Source organism: Anser cygnoides, chromosome 22 (assembly GCF_040182565.1).
Source record: "Anser cygnoides isolate HZ-2024a breed goose chromosome 22, Taihu_goose_T2T_genome, whole genome shotgun sequence".
Taxonomy (NCBI): Eukaryota; Metazoa; Chordata; class Aves; order Anseriformes; family Anatidae; genus Anser; species Anser cygnoides.
This window is the reverse complement of record NC_089894.1, coordinates 8,730,032-8,750,764: the sequence shown is the minus strand read 5'-3', so window position 1 is coordinate 8,750,764 and position 20,733 is coordinate 8,730,032. Positions and strand designations below refer to the sequence as shown.

The 20,733-nt window shown below is 47.5% G+C and overlaps 1 protein-coding gene across 6 annotated transcripts in view; it reads left to right on the top strand.

The window, feature by feature from the left end:
• SKAP1 (src kinase associated phosphoprotein 1) overlaps positions 1-20,733 on the top strand; it is a 147,528-nt gene that overhangs the window by 16,773 nt on the left and 110,022 nt on the right. For 2 of the 6 annotated variants that reach the window (XM_048050842.2, XM_048050840.2), the window contains exons 3-4: positions 885-910; positions 14,693-14,809. In XM_048050842.2, the coding sequence (XP_047906799.1) occupies positions 885-910; positions 14,693-14,809 (143 nt within the window). Of the gene's footprint in view, positions 1-884; positions 911-8,525; positions 8,548-9,326; positions 9,458-13,055; positions 13,078-14,692; positions 14,810-20,733 lie in introns of those variants that run through there. The other 4 variants (XM_048050845.2, XM_066981762.1, XM_048050844.2 and 1 more) reach the window with 4 other exon arrangements.

Sequence of the window (20,733 nt, the reverse complement as noted above, 5' to 3'; positions counted from 1 at the left end):
GCAGGGCTGTTTCTGTGGTGCATGGCCCTCTGAAGTAGTTCTGGTGTGTGAGAGCATGAGCAAGCTGCTTGGGGCAGGGCATCGCACGCTGCCTGGCACACGGGGCTTTTAGATGCTGTTGCAGGAGAGCTACGAAGCGTGGACTGACAATGTGTATCCCACGAGTTTTCATCTTCGTGGTTCTGCAGGGAAAATTCTCAGTCTTGGGTCTGTGATCTTCTACATTGCTAAATGAGTACAGAATCTCCGCTCAGTGGAGATAAATTTTGAGCAGGAGGGTTGCAAACCAGCGTAGTAGAGAGCTGGCATGAGCAGAACAGGAGGAAAATGAGGAAAAGAACTGGAAAACACAGCGAAGATGCTAAAGCTGATCAGGGCGTCTTGGTGCATTAAAGTGCCTTTTGAACTTCCTAATGTGACCTGCTTGCACGAGAGCTGCAGACAGATCGTGTCCCTGTGAGCAGAGCTCGTGGCGGTGAGGCGCTGAAGGGCAGCGTGCCTACTGCGCTCCGCAGTGTTGCGGGAGGGAAGGTGCGAGGTGAGGTTAATTGAGGCTGTGAAGGGAAAGGCCATGTAAACACCTCTCTTGAGTAGGAGACCTGTTCTAATGGCAGGAAGTTGGGAGCCTTTGAAGCTGTTGAAAAGGAGGAGATAGGAGTAGTGAAAGAGGTTCCTTAGGTAGCAGAGGATGTCACAGGGGCCAGTTAGCATTCGTAGGACTGGCAAGAAACGTCTAGAGGAAATTCACAAAATGTGTTTTAACCATTCACTGGATTCCTGGCAGCGTGTCTGGTATAATTCTTCCATCTGTCACTTGCTTATCAGGCCAGAACAAATCAGTAAGAAAATAACGTATGCTTATGCCCTTTTTTTTTGTCTTTTAGGTATCACTTGGAATTTCTGCCCCGAGGTGAGTACAAGGCAGTGGGGAAGGAGGCGTGATTTCTCCCAGTTTTGAACTTGGGGAGCAGGGAAGGGCTGGTTGTATGGTATTTTCTATGCAAAGTCAACAAGGAGGAGAGCTATTCATTAAAACAAATACGTAGCTTGTGTGTGGCAGTTCTGAGGGATGGGAAGGGGCAAAGCTGGGGTAAGGGCTGTAACAGGAGCTGGGGTTAATATTCTCCCTGGACAGAAGTCTGTTTTTCCTTACTCTTGAGAGTAAATGGATGGGGCAGCCTGTTCTAGTGGAAGGTGCCCCTGCCTGCGGCCTGTGTCCCTTCCAACCCAGCCATTCTATAAAATAATACAAAAATGTAAACTTTCTGTCTTGGACAAGCTCAGGAAAATTTTCTGCATAACTCTTGTTTCTAGAAAAGGATTGAAATTCAAAAGGGCAGCATGTTCCTGGGGGCCATTGACTTAGGAGCAAAGACTGTTTGGTAACCTTAAGTTACTTCCAGTCTTGTTGCTCCTATGTTAACTTGAACTCGAAATTAAATCAACCTCCAGGTGTAGACAAATGGCCAGGCTGTAAAGTTTTCAGGACCGTGACCATCTCTTGTTATGTCTGTTAACAAGCTGGGAAATTCTGATCGTGACTTTGATCTTCATTTCTGCAATAATGTGGGTGATGATTTAAACTTTCCAGGGTGCCTGCAGGTCATGAGCTGTGTCAGTGAGTACTTCTGCATATTCAGGACAGTTGATGGATATATATTTCCTCAGAGCTGACCTGGAGCTCCTTTGTCTCTGTATGGGATCAGTGCAGCTTAGCTCCGATTTCTGATCTGGAGCATTGGGTATAACCAGGTTACAGCTAAGGCGTGTGGTTTGGTGGGTTTGTTCATTTCTTTAAACAATGAGCGTGATAGGTGAGCGCAAACAGAAGGATCTGCCAGCGTTCAAACAAGATGGGAGCGGCAACTGTAATAAAAAAAAATCCTTGAGTGTTCCAAATCAGCTAATCCTTCATTTACTTCAGGAATAAATTCCAGTATGTTACCTCCTCGATCAGGGCCCACTTCCAGCACATCCTGTCTGTCTGGCAGCACAGAAATGTCAGAAATGCAGCAGTGCTGCAATTCCCCCTAGAACAGTGTTATCACATTTTAATATGAGCCTCGGTGCAGCCTCGGTGCTTCTAATTGCTTTCAAACCATTGTTTTCGTGCGTTTGGTTGATGAACCCAGCATCTGGCATCATTTGAGAAAGTACAACAGACAGCTGTGTTCAAAATTAAAAAAAAAAAAGTGAGAGAATTAGAACACATAAAAGGGTTCAAAATTAGTTTTTTTTAATTTTGAAAATTCATACGATTTAGTGGATGGGGGGAGGGATGCTTTTGTTCTTTTTTGAAATATAGTGTTCTTTTCTGAAGCTGGAAACCTAAGTAATATTAGGAACATTGGTTTGTAGAACTGTGTATAGATTTGTAAATGAATTGAAGTGCATAGCTTGTGTAAATGCCTGCTTGGAATTATTGTGCAAGTGTTTAGAGATGTCTACATATCTGAAGACCCAAACTTGTCCCAGTGTCATTTTGGGGAACCAATACTACCCTGAAAAAATGCACTAAGGAAACAGGACAACACGGACATTAAAACATGAGCTCAGACATCACCTCGAGAGCCTCACCTCCAGTTTGATACCTGGCTGGGGGAAGGAGAAGTGGTGATGAGAACTTGGTGCATGCCAAATGAAAAAGAACCAGAGAATCGCATCGTGGGCCTTGGTTTAAAAAAAAAAAAAAAAAAAAAAAGGGGCAAAACAAAACAGAAAAGCTCACATGCAGACGTATGGATAAGAGGATTGCATAAATTTGCTGCCTAGCTGCACTGTCAGTGCATTTAAATAAGAGGCTGATGTAGGGAGAGGAAAAGACTGCTTCTTAGAATGTTTGGTGTTTTCTTGGGAAGGCACTTCAGCATCTATTAAACAGTATTTCTAAAGGGGGTAAGCAAAACGTGTTACCATATCTGGTAAAAATAGTTAAAACTTCTTAAGTTCAGAGCCATGCTGAGCTCCTTCTGGAAGGTATTAAGACCAAAACCTCAATGATTCTAGCTTTCCAAAATCAATAGAGTCAGTTTTGATATAAACTTCTGCTTGCTGGGAGATGTGAAGCAGTAGCGTAGGTCTTGAGGGTGGGCTGGGTGTAGCAGTGCAGTTTCAGAGGGACGTAGCTGACAGTGGGAGATCTGTAGGACGCGTTGCCTTGCCTAACTCATCCTCCCCAAGTGATGCTGTTGACTGTAGCGTGTAGCTGCAAGTTACTTTTGCCTTGTTCCTGAGGTGCTCTTTGAACAGAGCACAAGGGTGATGCGTGTATCCTTTCGGAGGGGGGCTGGCTGCCTATGTGAAGCATTGTATAAACTTCATGTATTTTACTCATGCCCTTGCTGTCCTGCAGCAACCTCCCCTTTGAGGAAAGAGAACCAAGGAAAGCTGGCAAAGAAAATCTGCACAGGACCTGGGTCTGTTGTGCCCCTCCCCAAAGCTGCTTTCTGCTGTTTGTGTCTCTTCTAAGAATTCAGTGCAGGGGAGACGTTCTGCAACAGCTTTGGTTTAGCAGAAATGAATGGTCTGAGGGAGCAACAACAGGCCGGTCTGAGGTACTGCAAGCGACTTCAGGACTAAACGGAGGGAGGGGGAAGCTGGAGGAAGGCGTAAATGGTTAGCTGGGGAGAGAAGGGGAGGGATGGGGGGTACCACACAAGGAAGGACTAGAGAAGAAATGTGTTTGTGTAGCTAAATAAGGGAACTCTGTTGGGGCTGGAAGCTTGACTCTGCTGCGGTGGGACTTTGCACTGAATAACTTTATTGTCACTATTGTGTTTCAGCTGCTCCGTTCGTAAAACAAGAAGGTGTGCAAAGATTGACAAGTATTAAAAGACAGTATATCTCTTGGTAGCAGTGAATTGGTTTAAATCATTGTCTATACAGTGTTTGAGATCCTTAGGAGCAAAATTCACTCCTTAATACTCTGCTTGAAGGCATAGGCTTATGGAAACAGAAAATGTCTCTCTGCCCTCCCAGCTGAGGGCTCCAGCCTGGGGCTGACAAAGAATTTATTTTCATTGAGCTTATGGTAACACTTTTTTTTTTTTCCAATCAAAAATTCATCCCAAATGGTTTTGAAATGTCTGAAGTTCTGCGTAGATGCGTAAGGAATATGTATATTCAGAAAAGTATTCACAAATAGTTGAAATTTGAGAGAGCAAGGATTGTTCCATTTAAGTTTTGGAAAACTGAGGCTCAAGAAATGTGCCAAAGGTATTAGAGCATCTTCAGGTACATCCAGGATTTGGGTCCAGATCTCCTGATTCTCTTGGCTCTGTGCCTTCAGCCTCAAAGTATCTCCTCCCTGAAGCAGGGAGGAGTAAATATGAATGTATGGCAGAGGCTGAGGTAAGGGACATGCTGCGATAAAACGTGACTTAAAAATCGGGAGTCTTCATGTTCCATAAAAAGCTTAAGCAACTGTAAGTTAGGCCACTTATCTTGTAGTATATACTACTTAGATGGAGTAGGTATCACTTTACCTCTATTGGCCCTACTTACTTTGGCTCGGATGCACGGTACTTCATGGGTCGCCAGTTGTTCCCCGGGTTGGATGTCACAGCAGTGCATGAGATATGTATACCCGAGGCACGCATGCAGTTTTCTTTCGTTAACTGGCATTATACAATGGCCTCAAATATTAGATTTATGAAGTAGCTTTTCTATATACAACCTCAAATCTATTGAATTGAACTGAAGCGGAGCTGGATGGGAGACGGAACTGTGCATTTCCCTAACCACTGCTCCCTGGTATTGCATATTTGGTTCATGTAGTTATGACAAGAACAAGTAGCAAATCATTAAAGCAGCAAAAACACCATCTTCACTGTAAAGATCCCCTTTGAAGCTGAGGCAGAGTGTTCCTGAATTAATGGAGTGCACAGTGATTTTACTAAGTTTTATTTATAAAAAACCCTCTTTACGTTCATGCCAAGAGTCTCCAGCTCAGTGGTAAGCAGGGTTCATGCACAGAAACCCAGTCTAGATTTATGATGTGTTTGAAAACGCAAGGGAAAAAATATCAAATTGACAATATTTGTAACATATTGTTAAAATATCTATTCTATCGCCATGCGTGGAATTCCCCTGCTTTATAAACATGAGTGCCAGCTACAACCCTTGAAATGTCATAACACATAGAGACAAAAAGAAAACAAAAAAACTTTTGTTAGAATGCATTCTAAAGTCCAAGATGTGTTTGGTTGGTGTGTGGAACAGAGTTAATTGATGAAAAATAAAACATACACAAAGGCACATGTTCTTTAACTTAAAAAAAAAGAAAAGCTTTAATATCAACACTTCTGACAGCTCCCTTTATCAGCACCGAAGCTTTGCTTCCTGCGGCTCTGAGTGTGCAGTTCTTTGCCTCTGTGTATTTATTATATTCTGGGCAAACTATTTTGTGTAGAGAGACAGTACTTTTTGCACAAACATCTCTTCTGTTTTACAAACTCTGAGCAGCTGCACAGCTTTGCTTTTACAGGGACTTATAAATTATTCTGCTACCTAAAGTGTTGTGCACAAATTTTGGAGGCAAGTAATGATTCTAGCATCGTAGGTAGGAGGCGAGCATCTGTGCTCTGGGAAGGGCTGTATGGAGGCATATGTATGTTTTTATTCACACCTATACATAGAAAAAATCGAGAGATGTGTAACTTTGTAACTGTTGGTATTTCATTTCAAGTGTTCAAAATGGAAACCAAGCCCCGATTCATTACAAAGCTTTGTCGACCTGGGCGTGCAGGTGGAGGTCTGCCCAGGCCACGTGGCACACCTCCGCTGGTGAGGAGAAAACCTGACGGCGTGCGTTGGTGTGCTGCCACCCAGCCTCGTCCCAGCATGGGGCTGGGACTGTTTCCTGACCCATCCTGCTTCCATGAGCACCTGTGAATGTGTTTCTGTATTTATCAGAAAAATGGTTGTGATTGCACAGTAATTAAGGGGGAGATGGTTACCCGTGACTGAAGTGCTGTGTCACAAAGAAATAAAAAGACTTTCCCCTCATTTCTTTAAAATGTTAGGCACTTTGTTTCTTTTCGGGTGTACTCATTGCATGAAATGAGGGGAGAACAAGAGAAAAGTCTCCAAAACCAAACGTGTCACCTGACTGAAAAGAATAAACCTGGTTTTTCAGTCTTCCCTCAGAGCCAGCAAATGAAGACCTTGCAGAATTTATGAGAGGATTGAAAGAATATGTAGCAGGAACTAGCAGTTGGATTGGGTTATTTTGCAGTCGGCGTCAAAAGTTTCATGATTTCTGTTGAGAAGAATTAGGTTAATAAGGAAGGCTTTTGAACTTCTTTTTAAACCAGCATATTAATTTAAAACTTACAAACTTTAGGAAAGTTTCCAGGTTTGGATTACTAGGTACTTCTTGGAGAGTGCTAGTTGATTAATCAAGAAGTGGTAAGTTATGGAATTGCCTGTAGTCTTTTGAAACCCATCTGAATTGTAACACCTTGGGGCAGGGCTTGCCCTCCTTGTTCACTCACATTTAGCAGTGTCCTATGCTTCCCTTCCTGGAGAAGTTCAGAGCATTCTGGACTCAAGAGTGAAACAATGCACCATAAAGAGGAAAGTATAAAAACGTCAGTGAAGATGCTAGATATACAGCAGTTTGGGGAGCCCCAGTAAGTTAAATATTAACAAGTTCTATTGCTCTCACTTCGGTCAGTTAATAAAATACCCTAATTATTAGATTGCCTAAATTGCCTGATGTGCAGCTTTGGAGATAGAGAGCCTTCTCAAATGAAACCTCTGCGTTTACTGAACTTGTTTGTGTAATACAAATGTGCTACATCTTTCCTTTAGAAAGAAACCTCAGGGGTTATTGTAACGTGCTTAGATGAACACGCAGCTCAGGCGTTGCTTTGTGCTCATGCAGAATAGGAGAATGTTCAAGAAATTGCCCCATCAGGGATAATGTATGGGAGTGTTCACGTATACCATTACCTTAGCCTCCCCATAATGGGTAGTAGACCCAGTTGCTCCACAAAAACAGAAAACTTGCATCCTTTTTTGCCTGGTTTGCCTACTAAGATGGTTTGGAGCCCTTAGCAAGAGGAGCGAGCGCCTTGTATACTTCTGAGCTCCACTGGGGAGTGGGAAATCAGTGCCCCCTGTTTCCAGAGCCTTCCCTCGTGGGGAGCGGGGCTGGAGTGCAGTGCTGGGTCCTGACTCCTGGTTCTCTCGAGCCTCCAGCTTGTTTGAATCAGGAGTTTTGAGTCATTCTCCCCTCCCCGGCCCCCACCATGACTTTTGTGCAGCTTTGGTTTGTAGAGCAGTGACCCCGTCAATATAATCCACAAAACAGTAATTCTGCCCTTTAGTAAGACTCCGTCCTGAAACAGAACTGTAAAATCACCCTCTGCGTTACCAGAAAATGCCTGATGGGCATCTCTTCCAGTCCCTAGAGTGCTTGTCATTCTGGTATGTGCTCTGGGCTCGTCTTTGCATTCGCTGTCTGTGCTTTTATTTCCTTAAGAGTGAGTACTGCTGTAGATACGGGCAAGACAGCCTCCTTGTGTCTTGTCATTGGAATATGCTTGCTAAACTCCAGCTCCCTCGTGGGTTAGTTCTGCTGCTTGTTCACTTGGAAGGATTTTGGCTAAGAAAATACCCTGAACCTACCGACACTGAAACGGACGTTACTCAAAATACTTGGTCTTCTCTCCTCGTTGGTACTAATGATGTTGACATCTTTTTAGATCCTAAATTGTGTTTGCAGAACTGTTTTGTGAATTATTGCACTGCAGAAGTGTCGGGTGCAGCTTCTGAGACGCTGTTTTGCTGTGTTCCTAGCAAAGCTGGTACCTCAGAAGATGAACTAAAGTGCAGATTTGTGATCTTCCTGTGCCTCAGTGTCCCCCTCCTTTAAATGAAGACTTTGCCTCTTCAAAGAGGGTAACAAGGAATAATTTATTAGTGGGCAGAAATACAAATTGTTGGTAGCTTTAGCTGGTTTTGCTCAAGTTGGATGGGCTTTGTATTTCACCGATGTGTTACTGGGTCATAAAAGACAGAATAAATCTTGTTTACTTGTTTACGTCCCGTGGGAATCTTCTGCTGCTCTGGGTTTCAGGCTTATTCCTAGCAAGGCTGAAATGCGCTGTGCTCCCCCTGTCAGGCAGCTGTTCTGCGTAGCTGCTGCCCACTTAAGAGGCAGAATACGCAGTGCCTTTACTGAAAGGGTGCCAAAGGCTGGAGAGAGGAGCTGGAGGGAGGAAGTTACAGGGGGAGGGAGGGAGAGGGCAAACATACATCGAGAAAAGGAAGGGAAGAGGAAGCTGGAGGAGAGCTCAGCTGAGGAGTGACTCGAGGGGCTGGCGGGGAAGCAGAAGATAAGGAGGAGTGGGAAAGTTGCCGTGTGAGCTCGGCAGCTTCTCTGTCTCCCTAGGTTCGAGGGGGATGTCTAGGCCCCCAGGTTCATCAGATTCCTAAGAAGGAGCTTTGTGGTCTTACAGGGGAGACCTGCTGAAGGGTACTTTCAGGCAAGGCTTGCAAGTTGCAAACTTCTTGAATGGCACGTACGGGGCGGCGTTTTTGGTATGCCAGTATGATTTGTGTAAAGTATTGTTTCTGGCTTAGTGTAAACCCATAATCCGTAGTGGGTAGGCTTTGGTTTGAATCTCTGCATGTGAATCAATAACTTCCAGGTCATTTTCTCGCATACGGTTACGAAGCCGCCTTGCTGCGTGGCCGGCAGAGAAAGTAGTTTGACCCGGAGCTTCCCGGCCTTCCGCGGGTTCGTTCTCTGGGGGCCGTTCCAAATCGCGGGTTGGCTTTGCTGTAACGGAACCCTCGGGGGGGGCGATTTGCACCTCGCGCTTGGAGTGGGGCCTGCGCCGCAGCGCACAGCCGCCGTGCCCCCCCCGCGCCCTGCCCCCCCCCGGCGGCGGGCGGCTGCGGCGCGCTGCAGCCCCCCCTGCCGGGCCCTCCGCGCCGCTGCAGCCCGGGCGCCGCCGGCCGGCCCCTGCCCGTCCCTGCCCGTCCCCGCCGGCCCCTGCCCGTCCCTGCCCGTCCCCCCTGCCGGCCCCTGCCCGCCCCCGCCGGCCCCTGCCCGCCCCTGCCCGCCGCTGCCGGCGCAGGGGGCGCTTCGGGCGGAGCGGAGCGGGGCGTTCGTTTGCCTGCGGCACGTCACGGACAAACGGCGGGTGAACAAACTCCGGCTTGGCCTGGGTTTGCCGCTCAGCCGGCCGAGAGCCCTCCGGGTCAGCGCTTCCAAAACGAGGCCCAGCCGGCTCCCGCGCTGCGCCCTGGGCCCTGCTGCCAGGGGGTGGCCCCGTGACAGACCCGGCCCGGTCCCAGACCCGGCGTGAGCACGGAGGGGTTCTGGGCCCGCCGGGGCCTTGGCTGCCCCGTGGTCTGGGCGTGGGGTTATTTTCCCTCTGTGCACGGTCTCCCCCACCAAGAAAACACTTGTTAAGCAGGACAAACGCTTCGAGACCTGTAGATGGTAATTTTTGCGTAGTTTGTGAATGATACTGCCAATGCTGGTACAGTTGGGGAGGGAGGAAGGACGTGTACACATACCACAGCGATGCGCGATAGAAAGCACGGGATTCCCGGGCACCTGTAACGTTCCCGGGCGCTACAGAGAAGTTAAGACTGTCTGTGGAAGGTGCAGAAAATCTGCACGCACCGAAACCTCAGCTAGTCATCTGTTAATGGCAGGGGCAAACCGCGCAAATCCGTACGGGTGCTTGGGAGCCGATGAAGCCTTTAAGGCATTCAAAAAGAAACATCTTACGTTTGCTAGCACATAAATGTGTTTAAAAAGGTATATAATTTATAATAGCAATGTTGACAGAGCTGTAACTACAAAAGCTAAGCTGTAATATATTTACATGTGAGCGGTACTTACTGTGTGGGTGCGTCTCTGTTGATGTGTTTCCATGTGATTCTCCATAATTTCAGCAAGTGATTGTCGTAAGGGATATTAAGCCATAGTATTGATAATACTTTTACAGCTCTGCTTTGGGAAACGCATTACTGCTAAATTAGTCCCTGAAAATCTAGAGATATTAACACTGTTGAGCATGAAGGCAGATGGGATTTTGATCAGAGACCTTTATTTGTAGCATGATACTAAACAGTCATTACGTTAAAGCAGGAACTTCGTTTCCTTGAATATTAACTGGAGTTGGGGATTTTACTTCCGTATTGGCATGAACTAGCTTATCATAAAAGTGTAAATGGAACTCGCTTGGTATTGATTTTTCCTGTGCTCTAAAAAGATGCTTAATGAAACTCGAGGTACCTAGATAAAGACCTTCACTGAATGCAAAGTAAGCTTAATTGCAGTTCCCTTAACAAGCTACTGGAGATGATTTTTTTTTCCCCACTACAAAGCAGCCCTTTCACCTATTTAAATTGGTTCTCTTCCTGTGTGTGCCGTGATGCATTAATTCACTTTTTTTTTTTTTTTTTAAATTATGAGGGGCAAATTGCAGCTTAAAGAAAGGAATATTTTTTATATATTTTTGTGTGGACAGAAGTTCTTGAAGAGTTTGATTTTTGAGGTCGCAAGAGGTTTTAGTCTTCAAAAAGAGTAACTGCACTCCACTCATTTTATAGAAGGGGAGAAAGGCACAGAGCCATTTTCTGACCCTGTAGCAAAATGGAACCTGAACAGAGGTTTTCCTAGCGTTTGTCCTAAGACCTGTCCTCTGCCAGATCGTCCCCGTGCTCTGGCGGAGGTGCAGGGCTGCTCTTCTCACACGCCGGCACCGCGAGCTCCAAAGCGAGCACAGCAAGCCAGGCTGCCTCTCTTGGGTTCAGGTCGTCCCCTGAGAGGGCCGCCTCGGCGCTGTCCCTGGTTGTGGTGGCTCGTTCTCCTGTAGGCCCTGCTTGTGCTGCTCCCTCGGAGTCCTGCTAACGCTTCACCGAGTTTTTCATGTTCTCTTCGCGGTCACTTTTTGCCTTGCCCGCAGCCACGTGATGAACCCTTCCCGTGCGCTGGGCCTCGCGCTGGCGAGGCGGCCTCGACTGCGTGGCGGCCTGAAGCCAGGCCCACCCATCGTGGCCGTGCCACCTGCCTGGCGCCGCGGTCCGAAGCCACTGCGGTCTGAAGTGCCACCGCCTGTGCTGCTGGGGACACCCACGGCACCGGGGGCGCACTCTGTCCCTCCGCAGTTTGCCTCGATGTGTGTGAAGCACTGCATCTGTGTTAATTACACGTGATGCCTTCAAGCCTCTCTTTGTGCTGCTGTGCGAGATACTGCTCCCACAGAAAATGTCAGACAATGAAAAGATGGCACAAGTCCCCCCGTCCCCCCTTCCCTGTGCCAACACCATCACAAAGCAAGAAGGGGTATTTAGCACACTCAGGGGTAGCCAAACGGTGCCAGGGGAGCCCCTGGATGAGGTGTAAGCCCAAGAAACCTCTTGCTCTTACCCTTAGAGTCAGTCTTGCATTTGTTCATGCTCCAAAGAGCGATAAGTTGGGGAATTTTCCTAAGGATTTGAGTAGGAAGATAGAGCAGCTTTGCGTCAGGTGCAGGGTAATTATTTGCTGGAGTTCTGTGCTATTTGGTTTTTATTCCCTGTGTTTTCATTAAAAGCTAATGAGTTTTTTCTTCATTCAGAACAATAGCTTGGCCCCTGACAAGTTGTTGGTTATTTTTTCTGCTTGGACTCAACTAGCTGTTGCTGCTCCATAAACTTTATGGAAAAGTGGATTAAAGCACAAAAGTTTGTAAAACAAATCCTCATTCCCTTCCATTTGGATTTGCATTAAGTAGCGACGTGTGCAGAGTTTTTGTCAGTCCTTGTCATTGTAACCCTAAGCAGTTTGAAAATATTCCTCATACCAAACCAAACCAAACGCCTTTGTGCTGATTTGTGTTGCAGTAGCTCACAAGTCAGAGACCCACTGCGCTTGGCACGATACACGTATGTAATACTGCAGCCTGCGCATATTTGAGTGGGTTCCTGTAGCCTGCATAACCTTGTGAAAGCCTGGTTTCTAGTTGTCTGGGGGGGAGCAAACCTGTTGCAAGAATCACAGAATCACAGAATTTTAGGGGTTGGAAGGGACCTCGAGAGATCATCGGCTTCAGCCCCCGAAAGAAAGAGCATAGTTGTGGTGACAACGCCCCTGTATGGTATTTCATGCCTGGGAAGTGGTCTGCCGAAGCAGAGACCTGTGGCTTGAATCTTTCACGTGGTTCCTGTGTGTGACAGCTGCTCCTGCTGTTAACGCCAGTGACTTACTCTTGCACGTAACTTTCCTGATTGGGTCCTTGCTCCTGTTCCAAACGGCTTACTGCATCCATGCATCGATGCGTGAGCTGTTCCTCCCCAGCGAGATGGCTGCGCCGTGCCATGCCGCCTCCTGCTATTTGGAAACCATAAACAGTTTGCTCGTTATCGCAATAATGCTGCACCTGTATCTCGTTATAAGGGAACACCTGTTACCTTGATGTTTGTTTGAAAAGCCTGGTGTAATACTGTGCAGTTTGTTTGAAAGACAATGTTCTTTTAAGGTATCAGGGCTGAATGGGCTCACGGAAGCTGTCTTGTAACGCTGGCATCTTCACATCGCTGCAGATAGTCAAGCCCGCAACGCTGCAGCACGGCGCTTAGGCAGGCTACTCATTAGAATGATCGCTGTTTTCCTACGATAGTGAGCTGTTGCTGTTTGGTAGCAGCTTTTTATATAGGCTTTTTAGAGCCTGTTTATTTGAGGATCTCAAAGTGCTACAGTAAAACAAGGAAGAAACATCCCCTTGTCACACACAGCTGAGCAAAGCACTGAAATGACTTCTCCAAGGTCAGGCAGTCAGTGGTGCGCTCACGGATGCGCTCCAGTGGCCAGAGTCTGGCCAGTGGAGCAAGGGATTTGAGTCTCTGCTTTTTAATAGCTACTTGTTTTTTCCTCAGGGAGGTGCATGTGTGAATTTCACTTTGTTGTAGCATAGAGGAACGTGCTTTGCTTGTTCTGCATGACTTCCCTAAAAGTAGTCTGTGGATGGAAGACCCTCTGCAGTACTTCCGCTTACCTCTGATCCTGCAGCAGGAATTAAAGCTTGCCCTTTGGGCTGGGGGCCTGCAGCTTTCTCCTTGGCATGAGAGGTTAGTAATGCAGATGCTGAATGATGCGCCTTCCAAAAGGAGAAAAATTGTTTTCTGAATTTATTTTTTTCTCCTGAATCAGATGTTTTGCACTGCATGCTGAGATGGCTGCTGGAAGCAAGTAAACATAGACCTGGGAAAAGATTTGATAACGACATGCTACATCTTAGGTTCTTACCCTGTTAGGAAAGTTATAGTGTCTTAAAGGACAGGCTGCCAGAGGCACCTCTGTTATGTCACTGACTCCCACAGGCCTTTGGTAAATATCACAAAGCCAATTCTTTTTTCAAATCTCTCTCTATATACTTTTAAGACCTTTGAGCTTGTAGTAACAGCAAGACTATCATAATATCTGGCACTCATGGTGATTTGTTTTTTAAGTAACTGTTCTGTGGACAGGCAATCTTGTGTGCGTTGTGCTCTTCACAGCCAGATTGTTCATTTTGGTGAAGGACTGGAGTTCAGCCCTTGAATGCAGAGGTAGGGGTCTCAGAGCTTCGTGCTCAGAGAAAGCAAGGGAAGGCTGCAACCTGTGATGTTGAAAATAAAACATCCAAAATATAATGTCACCTCTTTCTTCAGCTGAGGACTTCATAGGGTCTCCGCTGCATTTCTTGCTGGTGGGAGAGTGTTGTAACCTCCTGCTCCAGGCCTTCAGCACCCTTTCATCAGTGCTTGGTTTAAACTATGGGGCGCAGTTCCTCTGTTTGCTTAGATAAAACTTGTTTGGAACTTAATTTTTAGTGTTTGAACACAATTAACATCAGCTGAAAACTCACCTTTCTTGCTGTTTGTTATGTGTTGAATGAGTAGCCAGCTGTCTTTACCTCCGTTATCAGCAGTCTGGGGCATGTGTATTCAGGGAAAAAGGCAAAAGCTTGAAAGACAACTCTTCTGCTTTGTTTGAGCTGAGTAGCATTTTCTTCTATGGATAGGCTACATGTGCTCTGCTTATAGGAAAGTTTTAAGTTAACATCTTTCACTGTAGTTATCTAAGTGCCTTCTGCATGACATCCAGTATCGGTAACAAATCCATAGCCAAATGTCTGTTCACAGTAAAATGCAGTGCAACATCTACTATGGGGAGGTAACTGCTCCTGCCTCCACACAGATACATTGCTGATTTGTATGTTACTGTAATTACATGGAGTCAGGTTTTTTTTCCCCCTACTACCCTTTCATTTGAGGAGCTCAAAGATTTTTCCTACAGCATAAGATTCTTCATTCTAGTGAAGTTGGTAGGATAATCCTCCTTTTCACGGGTGGATCCTTTTCACAGATGGATTCTTTTCACAGAGGTCATGTACTGAGCACAAGAGCAAAGAATTGAACAGGTCTTGGGGCCTAACTACCAGAGCCTAGTATTTCCAGCCTCCTCCTTGTATGCCCTTCAAGTGTGAAATCTGTACATATGCAGCGTGAGTGTTCTTGAAGCAAGAATACGCTGCTTGTCCCTAAATGATGAATCTGGCCTTATACCCGGAAAAGTGATTTGGGGTTTTGTAGAGAATTTCAGTGGAAAGTGAGAATCAGGAAGAAACACTTATCAGCATAGGAAGTAAAATTTGGATTTAGGAATGTCCTCTTCACTAAAATCAAGCTCTTTTCTTTCTAGGAGAGGATCAGCATGATGCTGGCTTTGGACAAGACAGTTCTGATGAAAATCAGAGCTGGAGTTTGGCCCCTTCCATGACATCTGATGTCTCACTTCCATCAGACTTCCTAGATGATGGTAAGTCACTGATGTTTTTTTGAAGTCCTTGTGCGAAGAAGATGGAAAGGTAAGGGCAATCTAGTGTGACTTGTTCTGTTCCATCCATCACATAATGCTGGAGATGTTTTTTGTTGACTGGTGACTATAATCAATGACTGTAAAATGTTATAGCAATCCCAAATTTATTTTGGTATTGCTGAAGATAAATGCATGGTGCAAACTGGAATTGGTTGTTCTCTTTTGGGTAAACAACAGTGATGGGAAAGAGCAGAATTTGACAAGTGGCTAGCATTTCCCAAAGTTAACTTGCGACTTCTGGGTCCATTTCTTCTTGGATGCTCAACCTCACACTTCACAGGGGTTATGTCTTCTCATACCTTATCTCACTCCACCTTTCGAAGATTAGACCCCTTTAAATTGTCTTGGCTGGGAGAGCCTTTTTTTGGGACTTTCTAGAGCTTGGGAACTGGGGCTCCCTCTTCCCAAGGGTGTAGAATCACTTCCAGGTGAGAGGTGGACATGAGCTGGCATGCTGAGGCCAAGGGTGTTTTCCAAAGCATTAAATGCCAGACAGAGGGGAGCTTTTCTGGGCAAAGAGGTGCTGTGATGTTCGCTTCTGCTTGCGAGTGGTGGTTTAGGAGTGATGAATTTGTGATGTGCTATTGAAACTGAAGCCTACAGAGCTGAGATGGTTCTGATCTTCTCAGGGGTTATCTTTGGTCCCTACTGAAGGATTGACTGTTTTGGTCTCAAAATTTGGATTCTCAATCTCCCCGTTACCACAGATCTTATTTCTTCCTTCTCTTCCACTTCCCTTGTACTTTCCACAATGCTTTCTTACTCCTCTCTCCTCATCCTTTCTCTTTCAGTTTCTCTGCTTCTGTCCCTGCTCTTTGCCACCTTTTCCTGCTCAATGTACTCTTTCATGTCTACTCCTACTTTTGTTAGTGAATTGTTAGTTATTAGTCAAGAACACAGAGCAATAAGGATTTATTTGGGATGAGGCCACGAGGGCTGATGGGCACCAAAGCTTCCTTGTGCAGTGCAAAGCGCAAGGTATATTTGCCATATGTACTGATTCATTTAGACTGATTAGAGACAAGGTTGGTCTGATAGTTAGCAAGTAACTGCAGCATGAAAAAAGGTGTGGAGTTGTGACATCTTCTGAGAGCTGGGCTGCCCTGGGAAAACTTAAAATTGTCAGGAAACTTAAAATTGCCCTCGTTTGGGTCTGGACCCCCACGCCCTGCGACTTGGGCACGCCAGTCCCTGTAACATTTATCTCGGTGGGCTCTCAGTGAGATGTGCAGCCTGTCTGCTGGAGAACTGTAAAGAAGGCACAACGATTTTTTTTTAATGAATATGAAGTCAGTCTCATGAGGATTTAAATCGTTACTTCCGAGAAGGTGGTTTAAGCTAAAGGGTGTATCAAACAGCTTTCATTTCTGAATCGGAACATCCCTTGTGGGAAAATCAGAATGTTTTAGGATTGCGTGAACTGATTTTTCCTCTCTGCAGTTTGTGTTGGCTTCCCTGCATTGGGTTGCCTTCACCTTTACTGTGCCCCTCCTTGCTGCCACGCTTCTATTTCTGTTCAGCCAGCAAGGTCCTTGGAGCAGGCGCTCTGACTGTGCTAGTAGTGAGCCCAGGCCACCGTGGCTCCCTGGGGTGCTGCTGTCACACACGTAAGTGACCGAGAGCTGCTGCTTCTCAGGTAGAACAGGTAATCTAGCTATGGCCAGAAGAATAAATTGGCCCTGTAGGAACAAAATTACAATTCCTGCGGCTTTTTTCCATCCCTTCTTAACTCTGTTCTGCAACAAGAGGTTATGTTCTCAGGTGTGTGTCCTGTCAAAGGCTGCTGTCTCTTGCCTTCCCAAATTCCCAAACTTTATCGATTCAAGGCTTTGATGGAAGCAGATCTCTGGCTGGGATGATGCTCACTTCTGCCTCTCCTTACCAGGAAAAACGGGGGAGTGTGGGGGCAGGGGAATGCCACCACTGTTCACTTTCATTTTGAAGAGACTTTTCCGTTCTTCCTCTGAACTTGTGATGGGAATCTGAGAGAGCCTTTAAAGTTGTCTCTGGAGGGAGCAAGAGGGGCTGTGTGAGTTGGGGATGACTTTACTCAATGAGGCATGGCCCTGCTCTATAGGATTGTCCCTAATGAGTGATTAAGAAGCTAATGTTTGTACAGTGCTGGGAGGCTGTGGAGCTCTGTAGAAGTGCAGAGTGCTGTTATAATGATAAGTATTTCTGATGAGACGCCTCCCATGTAATGTACCCTGCTCAGACCACGTGGAGACTTTTCAAAATATTTTCTCTCTTAATCTGGTAGATCTGTCTGCCGGTGTTCACTGATTCCATTTTACTGAGGTGTAAGGTACCACAGCTTCCTTGGGGTAGGAGCTGCACATCTTCAATATTGAGCACTTTGAGATACTGCTTCCTCAGTTTTCTGTCTTTTTCATGGCTCTCTAGCAGGGCGTCTACCATCGCAAAGCCCCTGATGCCTTACTGGAGGCACACTGAGGCAGGAGCCGAGGGATGCGCCCGGTGTCACCACAGCAAGGTCACAGGGAGCTGAGGGGTGAGGGCTGCTGCGGCCTCTGCCCCCGCCTGTCTGTCGGCTGTTCTGCTGGTGCCACATCACCAGAAGTGTTTTATTTTGTAAAACAGGTATACGTTAACATGCAGATCATTCCTTTTTTTTTTCTTTTTTAGTACTGAGTGTCTTAAAATCAATTCCTTTGGCAAAAAATCCTTTTGCTTTATAAAAATTTGCTAAAAGTGGCTTTTATCTTGAAAGCTGCGGTGGGTGGCAGACAAGATGGTACTTCACTGCGCCCCAGCGGCGTGGGGGAAAGAGGAGCAAGGGAAAATGAGACACGAAGCCAAAAGCGGGGGCAGAGGCTGCGAAGAGGTGGCACATCCCGAACTGACCTCTGAGGCCCGCCCGCCCCCCGGAGCGGCCGCGTTTGCTCTCCTTTGGTTTTGATGCCCGCAGCTGGGTCGGGAAGGGACAAAACGCGGAGGCGAGATCCGGCCCTGGGGGGCGCGGGGCCGTGCGGGGCCGTGCGGGGCCGTGCGGGGCCGTGCGGGGCCAGCCGCGCTCCGCTGCCCGCGGCCCCGGCCCCGAGGGGCTGCGGGGCTCGGGAGGGGCCCCGCTCGGGGCTCGGGGCGGCGCCCCCCGCGTGGCGCGGGCGGGGCGCGGCGCGGGCGGCGGAGCGGCCCCGGGCGGGGCGGGGAGCTTCGCCTGTCCCCCCTCGGGGGCCGTCACGGCGGTTGCCCGCGTCTCGCCGCCGGCCTGCCGTGTCCTTCGCTGCTCTTGGCCGCGCTGCTGTCAGCTCGCTGCTGATGTGCTGCCGAGCCTTAGGAAACGGCCCGGGAAACGGCCCGGGGATGGGCTGGACGCGGGCGGTGGCAGCTGGAGGCGCCCCCCGGCCGCTTCCTTCCCGACCCCCGGCGCGGCCGCGGGAGCGAGGGGGAGGACGCAGAACCCCCCCCGTGTGCCGCAGGACGCCTGGTGCCTGACCGCAGCTGCTGCAGGTCTCAGCCACCCGACGCGAGTGCTGCCAAGGGGATGAGGAAAGGCCAAAACCCATAGAAGAAGAAATGCTTAAAAAAAAACCTATTATATTTATGTACTTATACTGTAAAGAAGTCAGACCTCCTTAAAGCTGCAGGGGTCATGTTCTTTGAGTTACCATTTTCTGAATGGAAATGCACCATAACATTAGCACTTCCAAGCCCAGTGTGATAATGTCTCTGGCACTGTACAAATAAGTTCCTGGAACGGTACTCGGTCTGGTCAAAAGGTTTGGCTATAGTTTATGCGGAGCAACTCAGTTCACCTTTATATTAAGTTTTATTCGTTTGGAGTGGAGGGGAGGAGGGTGGATTGCTTGCAGGCTGCCAGAAATAGATGTGTATGTCGCATAGGGGAGCCCAGACCTTTGTAGCAAACAAGCAGTGGGAAGAGTAATGCCACCGAGCTTTTCAGCTTTCATTTAAAACAAACCAAACCCCAACCCAAAGTGGCTTCGTGTTCTCATTTGGGATTTTACAGCTGCAGAAAATTGTAGTACAAGTAATCACTGTAGAAATTCTCTCTGACTCGTGGCGGCAGCGCCCAGCAGCTGGGCACGTTGGGCTACAGATGCTGATCCTGAGGGCACCCGACCGAGTCTGCGGTTCTGTGGGTGCCTGTTTTCAGCTCAGAGTCATTTTTCCTTTGAGACACTCGGGAGTCAGTCTGAGAGGCTGTTGTGCTAAGGGTGTGCAGAAGAGCAGGTGACTGCAGGTGCCTTTTCTGTCTCGTCTAATCTCCCCCGTTATCTTCCCCTGCACCCCATAAAAGCAGTTCTTCTTTGTAAAGTGTTGAAACGTCAGGCATCGGTGCAGACTGATGGCAGGATCGGAGGCCGTGTCCTGCTGACGCTCAGCCCGGCGCTGGGCTGAAGCTTGGCTCTCTCAGGAGGGCCCTGGCTGGTGCCTCGTGAGCGCTGCTTGTGGAAGCGATCCTGATACAAACCAGCTTGGGCCCCAAAATGTTTTGGTCCAGCCTATCCTTTAAGCTCCTCCAGCTAAATGGAATGCAGTATCCTGGTGGCTATTTGCAGCTGAGGACTGTCAACCTCAAGATTCAAATGCTGGCTTTAAAAGTATGGGTTGTTTTTATGCAAAATAATGTGTTCATGATTCTGTCTGTGCCATTGGGTGTTACATGCCTTGGTTTGTGGTTTCGAAAGGTTTTTTGACTAACCACTGGGATGTTTGGTTTTTAAGCTAAGATTCTCCAGTGATTCCTCGTTTCCTTAAGAGCTTGGGCTCTTAAAACCAAACCAAACCAAAACCAAGAAAAACAACAACAAAAAACACCACCACAACAAGCAAACAACAAAATGTTGTGAAACGTGATGTAAAATCTCAGCAGTGTGAGCCTGCAGAACCTCAGACGAGTTATAATTCAAATTGCTTAGACTTCGGTGAAATGCTACTAACTTACTAATGTAGATTTTCTAAAGCAAGAGTCCTGACTCCTTCATGCTTTTCCAACAGGGAACAGCAAGATCAAAGTCTTCCTTATTGTTTTATAAGTGAAGGATCAGATAGAAAGATTTACTTCCCATACCTAGAGGACAGTCTTTAACAACAAGATGTTCTTTGGATTTTTTAGAAAGACGCTTAACAGCAGAGAACTTGTGTGGAAGCAGGGAGTGTTGGCTTACGGTCGCAGCTCAAAATTAATTGCAGCGGGAGCTGCCCTCAGCCGCGGACGATTTCCCGGGAGCGGGCGCAGCGCTACCGGGTGCACGCTCCGGGGATGTGCCCGCCGTCAGCAGCCTGCTCGCGGAGAATTGATCGTTGCCCGTGTCCAGCGTGTGAAATATCGGTGTGCGAGTTACTGTTGTGTGGGGGCTGGGATAACGAACAGACCCGCTTCCGAAAGGCCTTTTTATTCATGAGTATGTAAATCTAAGGCATAAACGCTTTGTGTCTCTATATTCTCCTCAGTAGAGGGATGATATGCAGGAAATGCAAGTTAACAGAGTGTCGGGTGGAACTTCATTAGAGCTTCTCTTCTGCCCTTTCTAAAAGCAAGCCATTCCGGCTTCCTAAATCAGCAGGCGCTAGAGTATCTCCCTCGTGGTGTGCACAGCACCGCTGCTCGGAGTGAGGCTTGTAGGGTGGAAGGAGAGGTGTGGGGCTCGAGGATGTGGCTCTTTGCCCCCTGTGGCCATGCAGGTGCAGCCCCGGGGAGCCAGAGCCCTCGCCCGACTTGGGAAATGGTGCTTTGCTCCTGCAGCAGTGCCGCGGGCTGAGCGTGGTGGGGCGCTGGGTGCAGATCTCGTACTTCCTGCTCTCATCAAATGTACGAATAGTAAGGTAAAATGTTTGGTGGGAGGGGTCTGTGTGAGCACCTCAACAGGAACATGGGT